This window comes from Vanacampus margaritifer, chromosome 1, assembly GCF_051991255.1.
Source record: "Vanacampus margaritifer isolate UIUO_Vmar chromosome 1, RoL_Vmar_1.0, whole genome shotgun sequence".
NCBI classification, from domain to species: Eukaryota; Metazoa; Chordata; class Actinopteri; order Syngnathiformes; family Syngnathidae; genus Vanacampus; species Vanacampus margaritifer.
In genome coordinates this window covers 4,044,436-4,061,699 of record NC_135432.1, presented here as the reverse complement: position 1 = coordinate 4,061,699, position 17,264 = coordinate 4,044,436, and the positions used below count along the sequence as shown (strand labels likewise).

Genomic DNA, 17,264 nt, shown 5'->3' with positions numbered 1-17,264 from the left:
TTGACGGGGAAAAAATAAATCTAATAAAATTTGACCTAAATAGTAAATAGAGAAGACTTATATAGAGCTTTATCTGCACCATACGGCATCCAAATAATTTTACAAAGCCTGACATTCAATGATGATGTTCTTGTAAAGTTAAAACATTCGTAATGTTGGCCCAATTACTCAAATGTCCAAAATCAAAACATATAAATTTGTAATTTCACAAGCAATCGTCTGGTGAGCAACACAAACACATATGACATGGATTAACATCCTATAACTCAACAATGCATTCTGGCAACAATATATATGCAAAACAAGTAGCTATAACACGCCCGGAACTCATACGAGCAAAGTATTGCCATGTGCCATTTGGAACAATATATTTACAGTTGAGCCCGGCTATTTAGGGCTGACCTGCAAACAGCAAAAATCTGTGTATAACTGACGGCAATTGTTTTTAAGTTAGAAACCATGATTTTACCGGTCCAGCCCACTTGGTAATATATTTTCCTCCACTTGGCCCCTGAGCTAATATGAGTTTGACACCCCGGGCTTACCTGTTTGAGAGTCTTGCGTTGCAATGTGGCCAACAGTACAATCTGGGTTGTTTTTTTTTTAAACTTATTTCACACTTTGGTGTTGTAAAATAGTGGTCAATAAAATAGTCCTCGCAAAAAAACATCCCTACCCTGCGCCTGCTGACACACCTTGTGCTGGCTGATGACTTTTTTCTTCATCCTTAAAACAGATAAAACAATGAAGGTCCTTGGTTTTGTTGATCACACTGCGCAGTAAAAATATCCTTCAACCATTATGCGATTGTAACTTAAGTGAATATTACATTTTGATGCATCTCTACATGTTTTCAATTGTTAACGTATAAGCCCAAAGGTAAATAACTCTTTGAGGTGAGTTTTTTTAAGGATGTGATTGGTAGATTTATTGTGGTGTGTGTTTGTTGATTTTGTGCGCATAAGTCGCTGGCAAATGTGCGTATGTTAAAGTGCACTTGTATATATGATTAGGGTTATACCTTTTCTTTTGTTGAAATACATGATCTTATTATTTTATTAACATAAAACGAATAAGGGGTAGGAATAGATACGTTTTTAATTTCCTCCTACCCCTTTTGAACATATAAACTCTTTTCTTTCTTCCTATTCTTGTTTTCTTTTTTACTTCAATTGGTATTTTAGACTTGTAATGTGTTTTCTTTGCGTTTATATGTTCGATAAGGAACCAGAATCACAAAACATAAAAGGTCAGATTTGAATAGGCTGAAATGGACTTTATGTGACAAGATAAAAAGTAGAAGCTGGCTCTTGTAGCCAAAAAGCCATATTAATGCACCACACATACACTGCCTGAAAGTTACATTTGTTATAGGCCTATATAGAATATTATATGTCCTTTAAATAAACACTCTATCATCCTACAAGATAAAAAAAACCTTTAATCTGGACAAAGATGGTGACTTGGTGGAAGAACACCTCGTACTGTACTGATTAAACATACATTGGTGTATGCAAAGAACTTAGTGGGTGACATTTTTAGCTTTTATATTAAAGAATGCTAAAAATAAAATGTTTCAAACTGTATATACAGTACTGTATAATCATCCACAGATCTTGCCTAGGGTGCCAAAGTGGCTCGGGCGGCCCTGCATTTTAAATTAGAGTGACAGTGTGTCTTTAGCGCCATCTTGTGTGTGTGTGTGTGTGTGTGTTAGTTGATAAGGGGTGGGGTTTGGGTAAAAAAATAATCAATACTGGACTGATAGACCCGGGAAGTGTGAAGTGCAACACGCATGAACCCTCACCTGTTCTCGCAAATGATACTGATTGAAATTGGGAGCAGGTGAACCGGAGCAGAGGGAAATGATATCCCCACGCTCCGATCCAGCTGCCTCCCAGGCATGTCAGTGAGTGTATGTGGTGCATAAAAATAAAATTAAAAATCCTATTATTATTAGCGACCATGCACCAGTCTCCCGTCCCCTACTAGTTGATTTTACCTTTAATCCACCACCGACATGGCGTTTTAACATCTCACTGCTAAACGACGCAGAGTTTGACAAAATTATAAGAAGAGAGTGGGCAGACTTTTTGGAAATAAATGACTCTCCCGACTTATCTCCATCTCTTCTCTGGGAAGCTGGGAAAGCAGTAATTTGAGGTAAAATTATATCATATTCATCTTATAAAAATAAACAGGATACAAAATTAGAAAAAGACTTGGAAGATAAAATTAAACAACTGACGGATGAGTACGCAATAAACCCAAATAACCAAATATGGACTGACTTACAAAATACAAAAATACAGTTAGACGATATGCTAACTAAAAAGACAGAGTTTATAATACAACAATTGAGATACAACAACTTTGAATATAATAACAAATCCGGTAAATTTCTTGCAAACCAACTTCAACGCAATCGGGAAAAAATCTCTTATAACGGCTATTAAAGGGACAACTAGTTAATGCACACAATCACCAGAAGAAATTAATCAAATTTTTAATTATTTAATTAATCAAACTATTATTGCAACCGATACTCAGAAACTAACAAGCCTAATCCTGAGCATATTGAGGCATTCCTCAGCAGCTTAAATATACCTCAGTTAACTACTGAATATAAAGATATGTTAGATGCACCACTTACTATAAACGAGTTGTACAGTCCATGGCTTTCTTAGTCTTCACAAAATTCAAAGATTTGTACCACAAATCAACCAATGATTGCAACAGGGTTTTGTTTTGAAAAATCGACATTTGTGTATAAAATATGTCCTTAATATCAGCAACACATTAATGACAAAATTAAAATGTTTATTTTCACCAAAGATCCCAAACTTAATTGAGTCCACCGTCAAAGATGGCAACTGAATTTGTTTGGAACTAAGGCAGTTTTGCATCTCCAATTAGTTGGCACTTTTCAACCTCGCAGACTAGCTCTTGTCCTTCCTAGCCATGGAGGTGACATTCAACGTCTCTCGAGCCAGCGTCTGTAGGTAGACAGGGATCGGATCGCCAAGGTCCCCACCTTTTGGCCGGCACCCATTTTTCTACGCACTCAAACTGTTGTAAACTCCCACAGATGGTGACCCAGATTACCTAAAATCAATTATTTCTTAATTATTGAATAATAACTTCACACCAATTAAGTATAATTAGGCAATTTCAGGTGGCATGATACCTGATGATCTGTCTCAAAGCACACCATTATGTCAACTAATTGGCTTTGTTGTGTTCTGTGGCCTGCGATTGGCTGGCAACCAGTTCAGGGTGTACCCCGCCTACTGCCCGAAGCCAGCTGGAATAGGCTCCAGCACCCCCGCGACCCTTGTGAGGAAAAGCGGTCAAGAAAATGGATGGATGGATGGGTGTTCTGTGGCTGTTCTGCACCAGCTGACACACCCTGTGCTGGCTGATGACTCTTTTCTTCATCCTTAAAACAGATAAAATACAAAAATACAGTTAGACGATATGCTAACTAAAAAGACAGAGTTTATAATACAACAATTGAGATACAACAACTTTGAATATAATAACAAATCCGGTAAATTTCTTGCAAACCAACTTCAACGCAATCGGGAAAAATCTCTTATAACGGCTATTAAAGGGACAACTGGTGAATGCACACAATCACCAGAAGAAATGAATCACATTTTTATAACTATTATCGTAACCTATACTTAGAAATTAACAAGCCTAACCCTGAGCATATTGAGGCATTCCTCAGTAGCTTAAATATACCTCAGTTAACTACTGAATATAAAGACATGTTAGATGCGCCACTTACTATAAACGAGTTGTACAGTGCTCTAGATAGTATGCCTAATGGCAAAGCACCTGGCGCAGATGGTTATCCGGCTATATTTTTTAAGCACTTCTGGTTAATGCTTGCTCCACTATTCTTAAGAGTAGTAACAGAAATCAAAACTAATGGTTACATACGCCCACACATGAATACAGCAGCAATTGAACTTGTATTAAAGCCAGAAAAAGACCCCACCCTTCCATCAAGTTACCGTCCGATTTCACTAATTAACACTGATATTAAAATTATCACTAAGGCTTTCACATCCAGACTAGAAACAGGAATCTCGACAATCATTCATAGCGACCAAACAGGCTTTATTAAAGATCATCACTCTACTAATAATATTAGGAGGCTCTTTAACCTTATTAGCATGTCACAGCGGCATGATAAAAAGGCAGTTATTATATTATTGGATGCAGAAAAAGCTTTCGACAAAGTTAACTGGTTCTTCCTCTTTGCTGTTTTAAATTAATTTGGCTTTTGGAAGTAATTTATTCACTGGGTGTCAGTATTATATGATTCTCCTAAAGCTACAGTTATTACAGTTACTAATGGGATCACGGGGGATCATGGGATTTTACTCTACAGAGAGGCACAAGACAGGGATGCCCACTGTCCCCTTTATTATTTGCAATATTTATTGAGCCACTTGCATTAGCCATACGCCAGGAAAGAAGGATTCTAGGAATTCACTCTGGGGTAAATTAATCTATATGCCGATGATATTTTACTTTATTTAGAAAAGACTGCTATTTCGTTAGGGGAAATATTTAACTTAATAACTAAATTCTCACAGTTATCAGATTATTCTATTAACTGGACAAAATCAACACTTCTACCTATTACAGAAAATTCATGGAACCCTGCAAGCCAGGACCCACACTACTCATTTCCTATAGGTAATTTAAAATACTTAGGCATAAAAATCTCACCTAAATTAACTGATTTAATTCATTTAAACTTTACTGCACTTCTGGATAGCATTAATAGTGACTTGGAGCGCTGGAATAATCTTCCTATTTCTCTAATAGGACGAATAGCCACCATTAAAATGAAAGTTTTACTCAAAATAAACTATTTTTTCTCAATGATTCCATTTAAACCTACGGCTAAATGGTTCCAGTTGTTGGACTCAGCCGTTACAAAATTTTACTGGAATAAAAAAAAAGCAAAGATTAGTCTATCTACTCTTCAGAAAAGTAAATCCAAAGGTGGTCTAGAGGGACCAAATTTTATGCACTACTATATAGCTAACCAGCTACAATATATCGTTCTATGGGCACAACCCAACAGAGACACTAACTGTTGGCTGGAACTAGAACAGAAGGATTGTAACAACCTCAGACTTCTAGATTTACTCTTTATTACAACATCGATTAAGCGACTTAATTGTTTTAAAAACCCAATGATTTCCGCCACCCTGACTGCCTGGTGGAAGGCACTAGAAATTACAAAAGCCCAAGTGGAGCCCTGTGGGCTTTCTTCCCTATGGCATAACCCCGACTTTCAACTTAACAACCAATCGTTTCATTTAGGTGTGTGGGAGCAGAAAAGAATTACACATCTCCACCATCTCTTCTCAGATAATATGTTTATATCATATACATCCTTGCTCCAAAAATACAAAATAAAAAACAGAATTTTTTTACATTATCTGCAAGTTAAAAGTATGATAAAGAAACAAATTCCAACACTTCGGGGCACGCTCCAACCGCCTGTTTTAGCTAAAGATATTAACAAGCTTTCTCCGACAACAACAAAAAAACTCTCAAAAATATATAAGTTACTTTCATATATGTTTGGGGGCCTGGGGGTGGTTGGGGCTGGGTTGGGGTGGATGGGGGGCGTGGGGGGAGCAGGGGCTGTGGACTGGTGGGGTGCCTGCCGGGCCTGCAGTGCCCCGTCCTGCTGCGTTGGGTTGGGGGCGCGGGTCGTGTTGGGGTGAGGGGCGCTCCTGCTCCTGGGTTTGCTCTCCGGCCGGTGGCCCCTGTTGCGCTTGCTCTGTCCTGGCAGGGGTCTTTGGTGGAGATTTTCATGCATGCCGGATCCACCACACCAGCATCTATCGAAACTCAGACACAATCTGCTTCTTCCTTCGGTCGTTGAATCGGTGGAGGCTGGTGTCTGTGGATCGCACTCTGCTTCGTCTGTCCTTCCTTCCTTTCCTCGGTCTTTCCTTTGGTCTTCTGAGGTCTCCCTGATTTGTTGGAGTTTGGATGTTTCTGGGGTTGGTGGGGGACTCTGGTTGGTGGCCCGGTGGGTGGTGTCTGGTCGGTGCTGGATTTCACTTTCCTTTCTTTTCTTTGGTCCTTCCTCGGGTCTCCTGATGGCCTCACGACTCTGGCTGGAAGTGTTCGGTTTAGGTGAACGGTATGGGATTTTTTAATAGGTTTTAGGTGAGCTAATGAATGCACACTCATACGCACTCACACACGCACCTTATCACACATTTTTATGCTTGCAAACCGTTTTTATAGTCGCAGATCTTTTTTTTTTAACATGTTCAAAATTTGATGGTGACAAGAAAAACTGAGCATAAAAATGGTTTTTGGAAGGTCTGCCTGGTGGGGCAATCAGGGGCCCATGCCGATATTCGGGGCCCGAAAGATACACTCCATAACTTAAATGATGATGATAATGGTGATCAATTTCCAATAAGGACATAATTATATATAAATAGTAGTTATAGTTTCAGCTATGCTATATATTGTGAAATAAAACAGCAAAAAAAAAAGAAGCATATTTGTTTTGTTTTGTTTTTTGACTACCGTACTGTCTATGATAAAACAATACATGTTGAAAATGGTGCAGGTGCATCGGTGGGAAAGGAAGAATACTCAAACATATTGTCATGCTCAGAGAAAATCAATTTATTGAAAAGATAAGCTACTCACCAACATGAGTTTAGTTAATTGCAATCAATTACAAGTGAATGACCTTGTAATGAACACTGAAGGATAACATCACAGAGAGTATCTCAACAGTAGCTTATTAAATTATGAAAGAAGATCTCATGGTAAGATGACTGACTAATGACAATCTTTTTTGTCCACAGGTCTGATGCAAACAAATGGGTTTTCATCGGTGCACTCATCATCATCCCACAACTCGTCTGCAAGAGAACACACAAACAAGTCTTAGGTCGGCCACTTTCTCAGAAAATATCATGCCTGTACACGACTTCAAATTTTGTTTTTGTATGAAATAAACGTAAACGTATACAATATGAAAAGACATTTTGTGACAGGCTATTCTCCTTCCGAATAATTGTTAAGCATACAAACCATCTGCCTCAATCTCTACACAGTCTTCTTCGACCCCTACACCGCCGTTGTCAGGCTGGGTTGCACCAAAATTTCTGAAATTCACATATTCGCCATCGGTCCATACAAAATCGTTTTCCTGTAAGACAAAGTTACATTGATCACAACTAAATTCTGAGCACATGTGGCGTACATGAGGCAAATGTTTGATAAATAATTGTGTGTATCCGACATCAGTTTCGATTTTTGCTGTAAATATTTAACTCCTAGTGCTGCTGGCGGACACGTTTCAGTGCACTCCTCCCATGAGCTCCTAAAACTGCTATGATGAAAACACTTCCTTCCTTTAAGTTGCTGACAAGATCGAGTGTGGAGGTGTGTCATTTTCTATGTGTCAATCACAACTTTTGCACTGTTTCACCAGAATTGCATCGTGGAGTCCAATCCAGGTGTCGACGACAGAACCAGCCCCCTCCCGAATCAGCTCAACAACCAGCGCATGTTCCTTGCGACTGTTGATCGAGACCAGATTCCCGCCAAGAATGTTGCAGACGCTCTGATGGGGGGGAAAATATGACAAGCAAGTAACCATCATTCAAACATTGTCAGTTTATGGGCTAATGAATGGAGTCAGGCATTCTAATAGCGGTCAACTCTTAACACAACTACTGTGTGAAAGTCTTCCATACCTCTGCATCTAAAAAGGTCCTGGGATAAGGTTCGTAGATGTAGCAGTACTTGTCCAAATGAGTCCAGCCTTTAGGACAGTTTTTGTCTGTAACATAATTGTTTGAACATCAAATGATTCTGTAGATGTTAAATATGAGCAGTAATTCCTCACAGCTTCGTACCGCCTGATTGCTGGGGACACTGTCAAGACAAATGACAAGAAGAGCACAATGTTCGGTTCAGAGAGCAAAACAGAAAAATGACCAAGTAGAGCCGGCTCGTCATATTTGGACTTACAGCTTGGGTCAGCGCAACGATCCCACAAAGGACGAACAAAAGGTGAAGACGAGCCATCTGTGCAATGATAGAATTAGAATGACACATTATTATTGTTTTCTATTAGTTTGTATTTGTTTGGTTAAAAATCGGATTTATACGGAAGCGTATTGCATTCACTTGAAAAAAAAAAAAGTCCTGTTTTTCTGACAAATTTTTTGGGGGGAGCGTTGTTTTTTTGAATACTTTTTTTTCCCTGTTTTTTTAAATATTTTTTTTTCTGTTTTTTTTTTAAATTATTTTTCTCTGTTTTTATGACACATTTTTTGGGGTTGCTTTGTTTTTTTTGAGTATTTTTTTCCTTTCTGTTTTTCTGAATTTTTTTTTCAGTTTTACTGATTTTTTTTTCTGTCAAAAAAAATATTCAGAAAAACAGGCTGAAAAAAAATTATTCAGACAAACAGGAGAAAAAATTATTCAGAAAAACAGGGAAAAAAAAACAGGAAAAAAAATTATTTAAAAAAACAGGGAATTTAAAAAAACAAAAAAACAATGCTCCCCCCAAAAAATTAGTCAGAAAAACAGGACTTTTTTTTTCAAGTGAATGCAATATGCTTCCGTAGATTTACACCTGGCCATGTGTAAGAATAAAAAATATATCAATGTGACTGGGGTGGGGGGCAGCATATAAAGTTGAGTAAGCTTACCTTTGCAGTCTTGATACTTGATGCTGCGGATTGCCACCAGAGAACATTTTATACTTTAGGATGACAGTCTTGGAATGTCGAATGTCACATAACACGCCAGACAAGTTCAGTATGTTTTAGTCAGCCCATCATTTTTCAGACTATTAACATTTTAGCTCAATCAAGTGGCCAAAGTAATATCCATTTTTACATCACTTCTCCTGTTCAGTGTGATGAGGAGCTGGCGTCGATCCCAGCTAACATCAGGAAAAATGTAGGCTTAACTCTGGATTGGTCGCCAGTTAATCTCAAGGCACATACAAAGACGGAAAACCAAACCGAGGGGAAAAAAACATTTACACAGTCACTGAGTGGAAACTGACACCACGCTGACTGAACAGAAGCCGGGACTTGTTGGTCAGATCAGTTTGGTTGGTTTATTGAACATATAAACATAGAAAGACATAAAACACATTACAAGTGACAAATATAAGTTGAAGTAAAAATAAAAATAAAAAAAACAAGAATAGGAAGAAATAAAAGAGTTTACATGTTCAAAAGGGAGTAGGAAGAAGTTAAAAATGTATCTAGTCCTTTCCCTTATGTTTTGACTTATTTCAATAGATACAATAATAGGTAAATATATTTCAATGAAAGAAAATGTATAAACCTTTTCGTGTATACAACTGCATGTTGACATGTACGTACATTTGCCGGTAGCATATGTACATGTAATTCATAGGCACACACCATAATTATTCATCCTCATATTCACGTATACAATTTTCATTACACTCATGCTGATACATCGAAAGAAATGACACAAAGTCTGATTTAAATAATTTTCTTGAACTTTACTTTTAAACATGTTTTTAAACTCAGCAAGTGACTTGAATCTTTTCAGGTCAGTACCAAAATTATTCCATAAATTGACACCTCTTACAGAAACACACCTTTGCTTAATATTTGTTCTTTTTTGTAGACACTTGTACCCCTTATGTTATAAGGACTCTCTCTAATTTCAAATAGCTTCTGAGTACTGTGGCAGAGTAGATTGTTGTATGCTTAATACATTATTTGTGCTCTTTTAAACTCAACTAAGTCATAAAATTGAATTGTATTTAATTTAATAAATAGTGAATGCGTTGGTTCTGCATATTTTGATCGATTAATTATTCTTATGGCTCTTTTTTGCAGTTTGAAAACCGGGTTTCAACCACAACATTGTCAGTGACAAATATGACAGATGAACTAAAATGCCATTATGATATTTGAACTCATGGCCGTGTTTGGGATGGTCGTCTCAGTATTTCAATATGTGCATTGAAATATTTGGCTTGTGTTCAACTTCACACCCAAACATTAACTAATTAAACAAAAAATTTCAACAATCTTTGTGAAACGTCATGGAACAAAGTGCACCACTGGAAGTAAATTCTTTAACGTCATTCTGTAATTAGTTTGACAGCACAGGTGAGGGTTCAAATGTAACGGCTTCCCTAATTACCATTACGATCCACCTCAAAACTTGCCTGAACAAAGTAACCAACAGCATTTTGTGGGGCACTTTTAGATGTAGAATCCAAATATCTCATTAGTTGTGCTCTTTTTTTTTTGTATTTTGACATTTATTTCCAAGGTTCCAGAAAACCTTCAAATTGGATTTTTGTACAGTTCTAAGACATATTAAAGCAGTGTAGGTGTAGAAGGAGGCTACCATCGGGAATTTCATGAGTTTTGTGCTAAATTGCTAAGCTTTCCAACATTAAGGATAAAAAAAAAAAAAAAAAACTAATGTTAGTCTCTGTATTTCCATTTGGAAGAAAAATGTATGTTAAAATTGCCGTTGTCACTGATATGTAATAAGAATAAATTTCCCCAAACTGCTCTGAATTCAATTCCACTCCCTGCAATGCAAATTCTAATTCAATTCAAATTCATCCATTGAATTGAATTGAGTTCTAAAATTCCGAATTTTGCCCAGCCCTGATTGGAACCATGTATTAGTGGCAGTATTGCTGGGTATAAGGAAAGAGCACAAGACAGCATTTTCTGATCATTTTACACCTTCTACACACTTTAAACTTATTGAGAGTACAAATCCCTACGATGCAGGTTGGCGTGGGCTCGCTTCCCCGCCTGGAAGTGTGAGTGTGGAAAAAAAAAAACTTCCTCGGAAGTTAGCCTGCTTCTCTTTTTAATTGTGTTGTGGAATGTTGTATCTATTATGTCACATGACAAGTCAGACTAGTTCAGTGCGTTGAAGTTGCTCATCCCTTATCAGACAAAAACTCCTCACATTTTCTTAATCAACTAGCCAAAATAATATCCATCCATCCATTTTCTATCATGTATTCCTTTCAGCGTCATGGGGAACTGGAGTCTATCCTTGAAAGCAGACTCAACGCTGGACTGGTCGCCAGTCAGTTGCAACCCCCAGTTCACCCCCCTTTGAGTTTTTCAACATTTTGGCATGAGCACAAACATAAATATATTTCATTGAGAATTTATGTTAAAGTTAAACACAAAGCATAGCACACAATCATGAAGTGAAACAAAGTGTTTTTATTTCAAATTGGTTTTTAAATTAAAAAAAAGTAGGTTGTGCAAAAGTATTCAGCTGCCAAATTCTCGGAACACGCCCCCCTTTGGCAGGAAAGTAGCGGTGCAGCGTTAATGGAGTACAACAGCAAAAAGGGCTAATACTAGCGTTTATCTGTCAACTTCCCGCCGAAGAGCATTGACAGTCACTTTGATGAAAAGGACACGATATACATGCGCAAGGTGGACAGGTTGATGAAGCGTCAGGAGTGCTTTTTTTTTCAACTCGGCGACGGTGCTATGACGCTACGTGGAATTGCCCCCTCTCTTAAACCGGTGAGTGATTTCAAATCTGATCATACAAAGGCTTTCCAAGTTTGTACAATCCAAATTTATTTTCCCTTTATGTGTGGCAAAAATGCCATCAAAGTAAACAGTTTCACGCAAGTCTTACAGTGTTATTAAGGTACATTGGCAATTTAGCAGCTGCTAATTTAGCAGCTGCTAATTTAGCAGCTGCTAATTTAGCCGCGGCCGCCGTCATTTATGCCATAAAAAGTATTTTTTATGGTGTTGGTCAGTTATTAAATTCAACTCTGTAATATCTATTAAATTGTAGCAGCACAAATGATCGAAACAGATTATTTCCCCCACATTTTGCGTGTGGTAACATCTGCTGATTCAGCCACCTTGTACCAAGTGCTCCATTGGCTACCTGTTGGTTCCTCTTTTGGTAAACTGGAGCATGCCAGATCCTTTTTTTTGGCCTCTTCTCGTTGTGGCAGCTGGTCCACAACAGCTGTCAATCATTGTTAAAGTATGGCGTTTGCCATTTACTCGAAGTGGCAGACGCCTTTTCTATGCTGCCAAAATGACTGCGCTACCGCCCACTTTGGGATGAGTGACTACCATTTGAAATGATGTGTTTCTTTGTTTTCCCGTGTTCATGATGTTGATTATCAAAACAGACAATGAGATCGGGGAATTCAGGCTTTTCCTTAAGGATTTATTGTCATAAGCTTATAGACAGAGCAGAATGCAGCCAAGCGGCGCCATGTTCCTTCCCATCTGTAACGCTCCTCCCAGAGCTAGTCACTAATATTCTTTAGTCCTTCTAAAAGTCCCTCCTCTCTCTTTGCTCTCCTCTCAAACAGTCACTTGATACCTCAATACAAATCACCAAATGCTCCTCCTCCTTCTCCTTCCCCCAAGCAGTCACAAGATGGAACACAGAAGATCAGATAAAGATTGACGTTGTTTTCAGAGCCAGACCTGCTGGCGCTGGTTGTAAAACACAAAGGGATCTAATTAACACATTTGCTTCACCCCCACAAAATGGTTCAGGAATTGTGTGAACAGAGAAAGCCACCCCCTCATCATTTGAATTCTCACACAGAACTATACTGAGTAAATCAAAGCAATTATGTCCAATTCTAAATAGTTATAACTAAATCAAAACAGTTATAATTAAATTGAAACAGAAGATTCACTTCACATTATATGGACAACAAATGTTAAAATTGGTGCTCTTGTGGTGAAGGAATAACACTCAAACATATTGTCATGCTCATAAAAGTTCAATTTATTGAAAAGATAGTTACCCATCAAAAAAAGCTAAAATGATGTCAATCATTGCCAAGTGTACGACCCTGAATTGAACATCGAAGAATACCCATAGCGAGGATCTCAAAGATAATGCGATTAAGGAAGGATAATATTACTGAAGATATGATGGTAAAATAATTAATGGCAGTCATCTTTTTTGTTCACAGGTCTGATGCAAACAAATGGGTTTTCGTCGGTGCACTCATCATCATCCCACAACTCGTCTGCAAGAGAACACACAAACAAGTGTTAGGTCGGCCACTTTCTCAGAAAATATCATGCCTGTACACTACTTTAAATTTTGTTTTTGTATTAAATAAACGTAAACATATAGAATATGAAAGGATATTTTGTGACAGGCTATTCTCCTTCCGAATAATTGTTAAGCATACAAACCATCTTCCTCAATCTCTACACAGTCTTCTTCGACCCCTACACCGCCGTTGTCAGGCTGGGTTGCACCAAAATTTCTGAAATTCACAATTTCACCGTCGGTCCATACAAAATCGTCTTCCTGTAAGACAACGTCACAATTGAATCATGAGTCAATCTCAAGACTGAGCGAGCAACGTGAAGCACACAATACAAAATGTTTCCAAATGTAGTCGCCTTCCTGTAAGATACTAAACTAAAGACTGGGCCAGCATGAGGAAAATGTTTGCTATTAACTAAGCGTTATTATGATGTTTGGACAAATTGACATCAGTTTCAAACTTTGCTGAAAATGTGTAGCATGTGTCAACCTCTAAGTGGCGCTAGAGGCACTAGTTTCTCCACCCATGATGTCCTAAACCTGCTATGACGAATACACAACTCTACAATGCCGTCTTATGTTGCTGACAAGATTGAATCTGGAGCACACATTCATTTTCACTTCTAGTAAACACAAGTCACTTGAGCCAATCAGAACTTTTGCACTAGTCAATATTTCACCTCAATTGCATCGTGGAGTCCAATCCAGGTGTCGACGACAGAACCAGCTCCCTCCCGAATCAGCTCAACAACCAGCGCATGTTCCTTGCGACTGTTGATCGAGACCAGATTCCCGCCAAGAATGTTGCAGACACTCTGATGGGGGAGGGGGGGGGGGATATGATAAGCTAATGACCATCATTTAAAGTGTCAGTTTATTGGCTAATGAATGTAGTAGATGCTAACAGGCATTCTACTGTGTTAAAGTCTTCCATACCTCTGCATCTGAAAAGGTCCTAGGGTAATGTTCGAAGACGTAACAGTATTTGTCCAACTGAGTCCAGCCGTCAGGGCAGTTTCCCTCTGCAATACAATTGTTGTGCGTCACATGATTCTGTTGTCATTTTAAATAGGATTAGGATTTAATCACAGCTACTTACCCTTTTTTTGGCTGGTGGACCTCTGTGAAGGTGACAAAGGGCACAAATCTCAAAACTCAAAAGTATTGTCACAGTCGTGTTTAGTCACATTTTGGACTTACAGCTTGGGTCAGCGCAACGATCCCACAAACGACAATCAACAGGTGAAGACGAGCCATCTGTTCAATTATAGAACGACGAATGTATTCTTGGATTTGTGTGATTAAAAATCAGGTGTAAGATTTAAAAAAATATGTGATTGTGGGAAAGAAAATAATCTTACCTTTGCAGTCAGTCTTGACACTTGAGGCTGAGAATGTCAACCATCAATCGTTTTATAGGTTGGCTGACTGTCTTGGAATGCCGTATACTATGTCACATGACTTGTCAGACAAGTTGGGCATGTCAGATCAGTAAGTTAACTCATCAATGATACAAGGAACCATATTTGACGAATCTACTGGGGGAAATAATACCCATCACAATCGTTTTTCCTCTTCTTGGTCATTTGGGAGCTGCGGGACCAAAACCACACCCTAAAAACGGATTGGTCAACACGGAATTAACAACAACAAAAAAAGATTACATTTGACCAATCTAGTTGGTAGTTATGTGTCCGACAGATCCTTTGGTTAAAACAACCACTCTAGAATGGTAGGTGTTTCCAACCAATATATATTGGTGATTGGACCATCCGATACAAATTGGTCATTCTGACCAAGATCTTGGTTAATCTGTGTTAGAGGCTGACAAAAAGAGTACCACTGATTGTCACACCCATCTCTCTCATCTTTCATTGGTTGTTTGGCTAACCAATAAAATTGGTATGCCCCTAACCACTCGGAATGGTCAATGTCTGACCAATCTATTGGTTAATCAAGCCAATATGAGTTTAACCAATTGGATTTTTTATTTTTTTTTAACCAATCCATTTTTAGAGTGCAGCTAGTGTCAGACTTCACATCAGATACATGAACCAGCATTGTGTCAGTGGCTCTTAAAAAAACAACCCGGAACTATATGACTGATGACATTTCTAGATTTGTCATTTGACTCCAGGGCTTCTTCGAACTGGTGTGTTATGCATTTCCTTACGTGCACACAAAAATGTTTGGCTCGCTTCCATTTTCACACCCAAACAATTAGCTAATCAAACAAAAATGGCAGCCATCTTTGAGAAACTTGTCTTGGACCAAAATGAGGCACTAGCAGTGCTAGAATGTAATTATCCTTAGCAGTATGGTGTGACAGTACAGGTGTGCATTCATAGTTGTTGCTGACGACAAGCATGTGACAAATAACCTCAGCTAGCCTACACCGCTCATCAAGAACTCAAATCACTATCATCCAGGACTGGAAATCTTGCATATAGGGCAGACGCGGTCCAGCCGTTAAATTTATATATACAGTATATATATTTTTTTTAATTTAATTTAATTTATTTATTTTTATTTATTTTTCTATGATTTTAATTAATGACCCATTAATCGCTGTGTGCAGAACTGTATCAGCTCACAGTTTTGGGCAAGTTACTCAAGAGTAATATACTACACTTATTTTCATGCTTTATGGTCATGCACTCCGGTTATGTATTTCTGGACTAAAGTCTTAGAAAAACTTTCCGCTATCTTGGACTGTAGGATACCTTTATCTCCAAACTTGTGTTTGCTAGGTGACCTAACAACAACTGACTTACCACATAAACAATTTCAATCTACACTTGTAGCCCTTACTATCGCAAAAAAACCTATTCTTGTTAACTGGAAAAATAAACAAACTCTGAATGTCGACCAATGGTCTAACCTCCTCATAAATCACATTTTAATGGAAAAAATATCTGCCTCAAATAAAAACCAAATATCAAAATTTATAGAAACATGGTCTACGTATATAGAATATTTTAACCTAAATCTGGTTACTTAATTCTGCCTGTTAGCGAGAGCCACCACATCGCGATAACTTACATTGATGTTTCTGTATTTGGCAATTTGTAACTAATGGTTGTGTTTTTATAGTCAGGAACCCAGTTGCTGCCAACAGGATCGAGCAGACTACATCAAACGACACCTTAATCACCAACTCCTCAAGATTCACCTCCAATGGGCACTAAGGGTTAATATTCGGATTCACTGCATGCCAGTGGGTTAATTCTATAGGTGCTGTTAATTTTATAGGTGCTGTCCTCCCCTGGCTGGGCGTGGGCCCCGGCGCGGTCCGTCACCCCAGGCCCGGCGACGCGGTTCGGGGCCTGCAGGCCGCCGGGGTGCCCCGTGGTTCCCTCTCCCCTCCCCCTTCCTCCCCCTTGCTGCCTCTCCCTCCTCGCCTCTCTCCGCCCGCCCTCCGCCTCCCTGTCCCTTCTCCCTCGCCACCCTTCCTCCTCCTCTCCCTCTCTCTCTCTGCGGGCCTGCCGCTGCCCCTTGCCCTTCTTGTCGTCTCCTTCCCCCGTCCCTTCCCCCTCCCCTGTCCGCCTTCCTCCCCCTCCCCTGGGCCGGGGGCTCCATCCGTGGCCCGGGTCTCAGTCTCCCTTATTTGTTGGAATTTAGATGTTTCTAGGGTTGGTGAAGGACTCTGGTTGGTGGCCCGGTGGGTGGTGGGTGGTGTCTGGTCGGTGCTGGATTTCACTTTCCTTTCTTTTCTTTGGTCCTTCCTCGGGTCTCCTGACGGCCTCAAGGCTCTGGCTGGGTTCTGAAGTGTTTGGTTTCGGTGAACGGTATGGGATTTTTTAATAGGTTTTAGGTAAACTAATGAATACACACTCACTCGCACACACACGCACGCACATACACGTACAAAAATATAAAAAAAAAAAAAATATATTTAAAAAAAAGAGAGCAATGAGGATGACATGTCAAATCGGTAAAATTACCAAATGAACAATACTGAGCTCTCCAGAAAAAAAAGAGTAATATACTACTTAAACTAGTTACTTGCTTGAAAAACTAATTACTTATTACTCCCTGCCAAAGTAACTCTTTACTTATTACCTTACAAAAGAACAAAATTGTTTTTTTCTTGCGCGACTACCATTCTGTAATAAATTCTCACATTGGTGCAAAGGGAAAGGAATGACACTAACATA

The 17,264-nt window shown here is 38.9% G+C and overlaps 2 protein-coding genes across 2 annotated transcripts; both read right to left on the bottom strand.

Annotated features, from left to right (window-relative positions):
- Positions 1-6,679: 6,679 nt before the first annotated feature.
- Positions 6,680-8,130, bottom strand: LOC144058350 (galactose-specific lectin nattectin-like). Its single transcript, XM_077576764.1, has 6 exons — positions 8,044-8,130; positions 7,929-7,947; positions 7,767-7,852; positions 7,499-7,633; positions 7,099-7,216; positions 6,680-6,926 (listed from the first exon to the last, which is right to left on the bottom strand). Exons 1-6 carry the CDS (start codon positions 8,128-8,130, stop codon positions 6,844-6,846), a joined length of 528 nt encoding a protein of 175 aa, XP_077432890.1. The 3' UTR covers positions 6,680-6,843.
- Positions 8,131-12,807: 4,677 nt separating this feature from the next.
- Positions 12,808-14,520, bottom strand: LOC144054051 (galactose-specific lectin nattectin-like). Its single transcript, XM_077569109.1, has 7 exons — positions 14,469-14,520; positions 14,308-14,364; positions 14,207-14,228; positions 14,044-14,129; positions 13,788-13,922; positions 13,251-13,368; positions 12,808-13,078 (listed from the first exon to the last, which is right to left on the bottom strand). The coding sequence occupies exons 2-7, from the start codon at positions 14,362-14,364 to the stop codon at positions 12,993-12,995; spliced, it is 504 nt and encodes a 167-aa protein (XP_077425235.1). The 5' UTR covers positions 14,469-14,520; the 3' UTR covers positions 12,808-12,992.
- Positions 14,521-17,264: the final 2,744 nt, after the last annotated feature.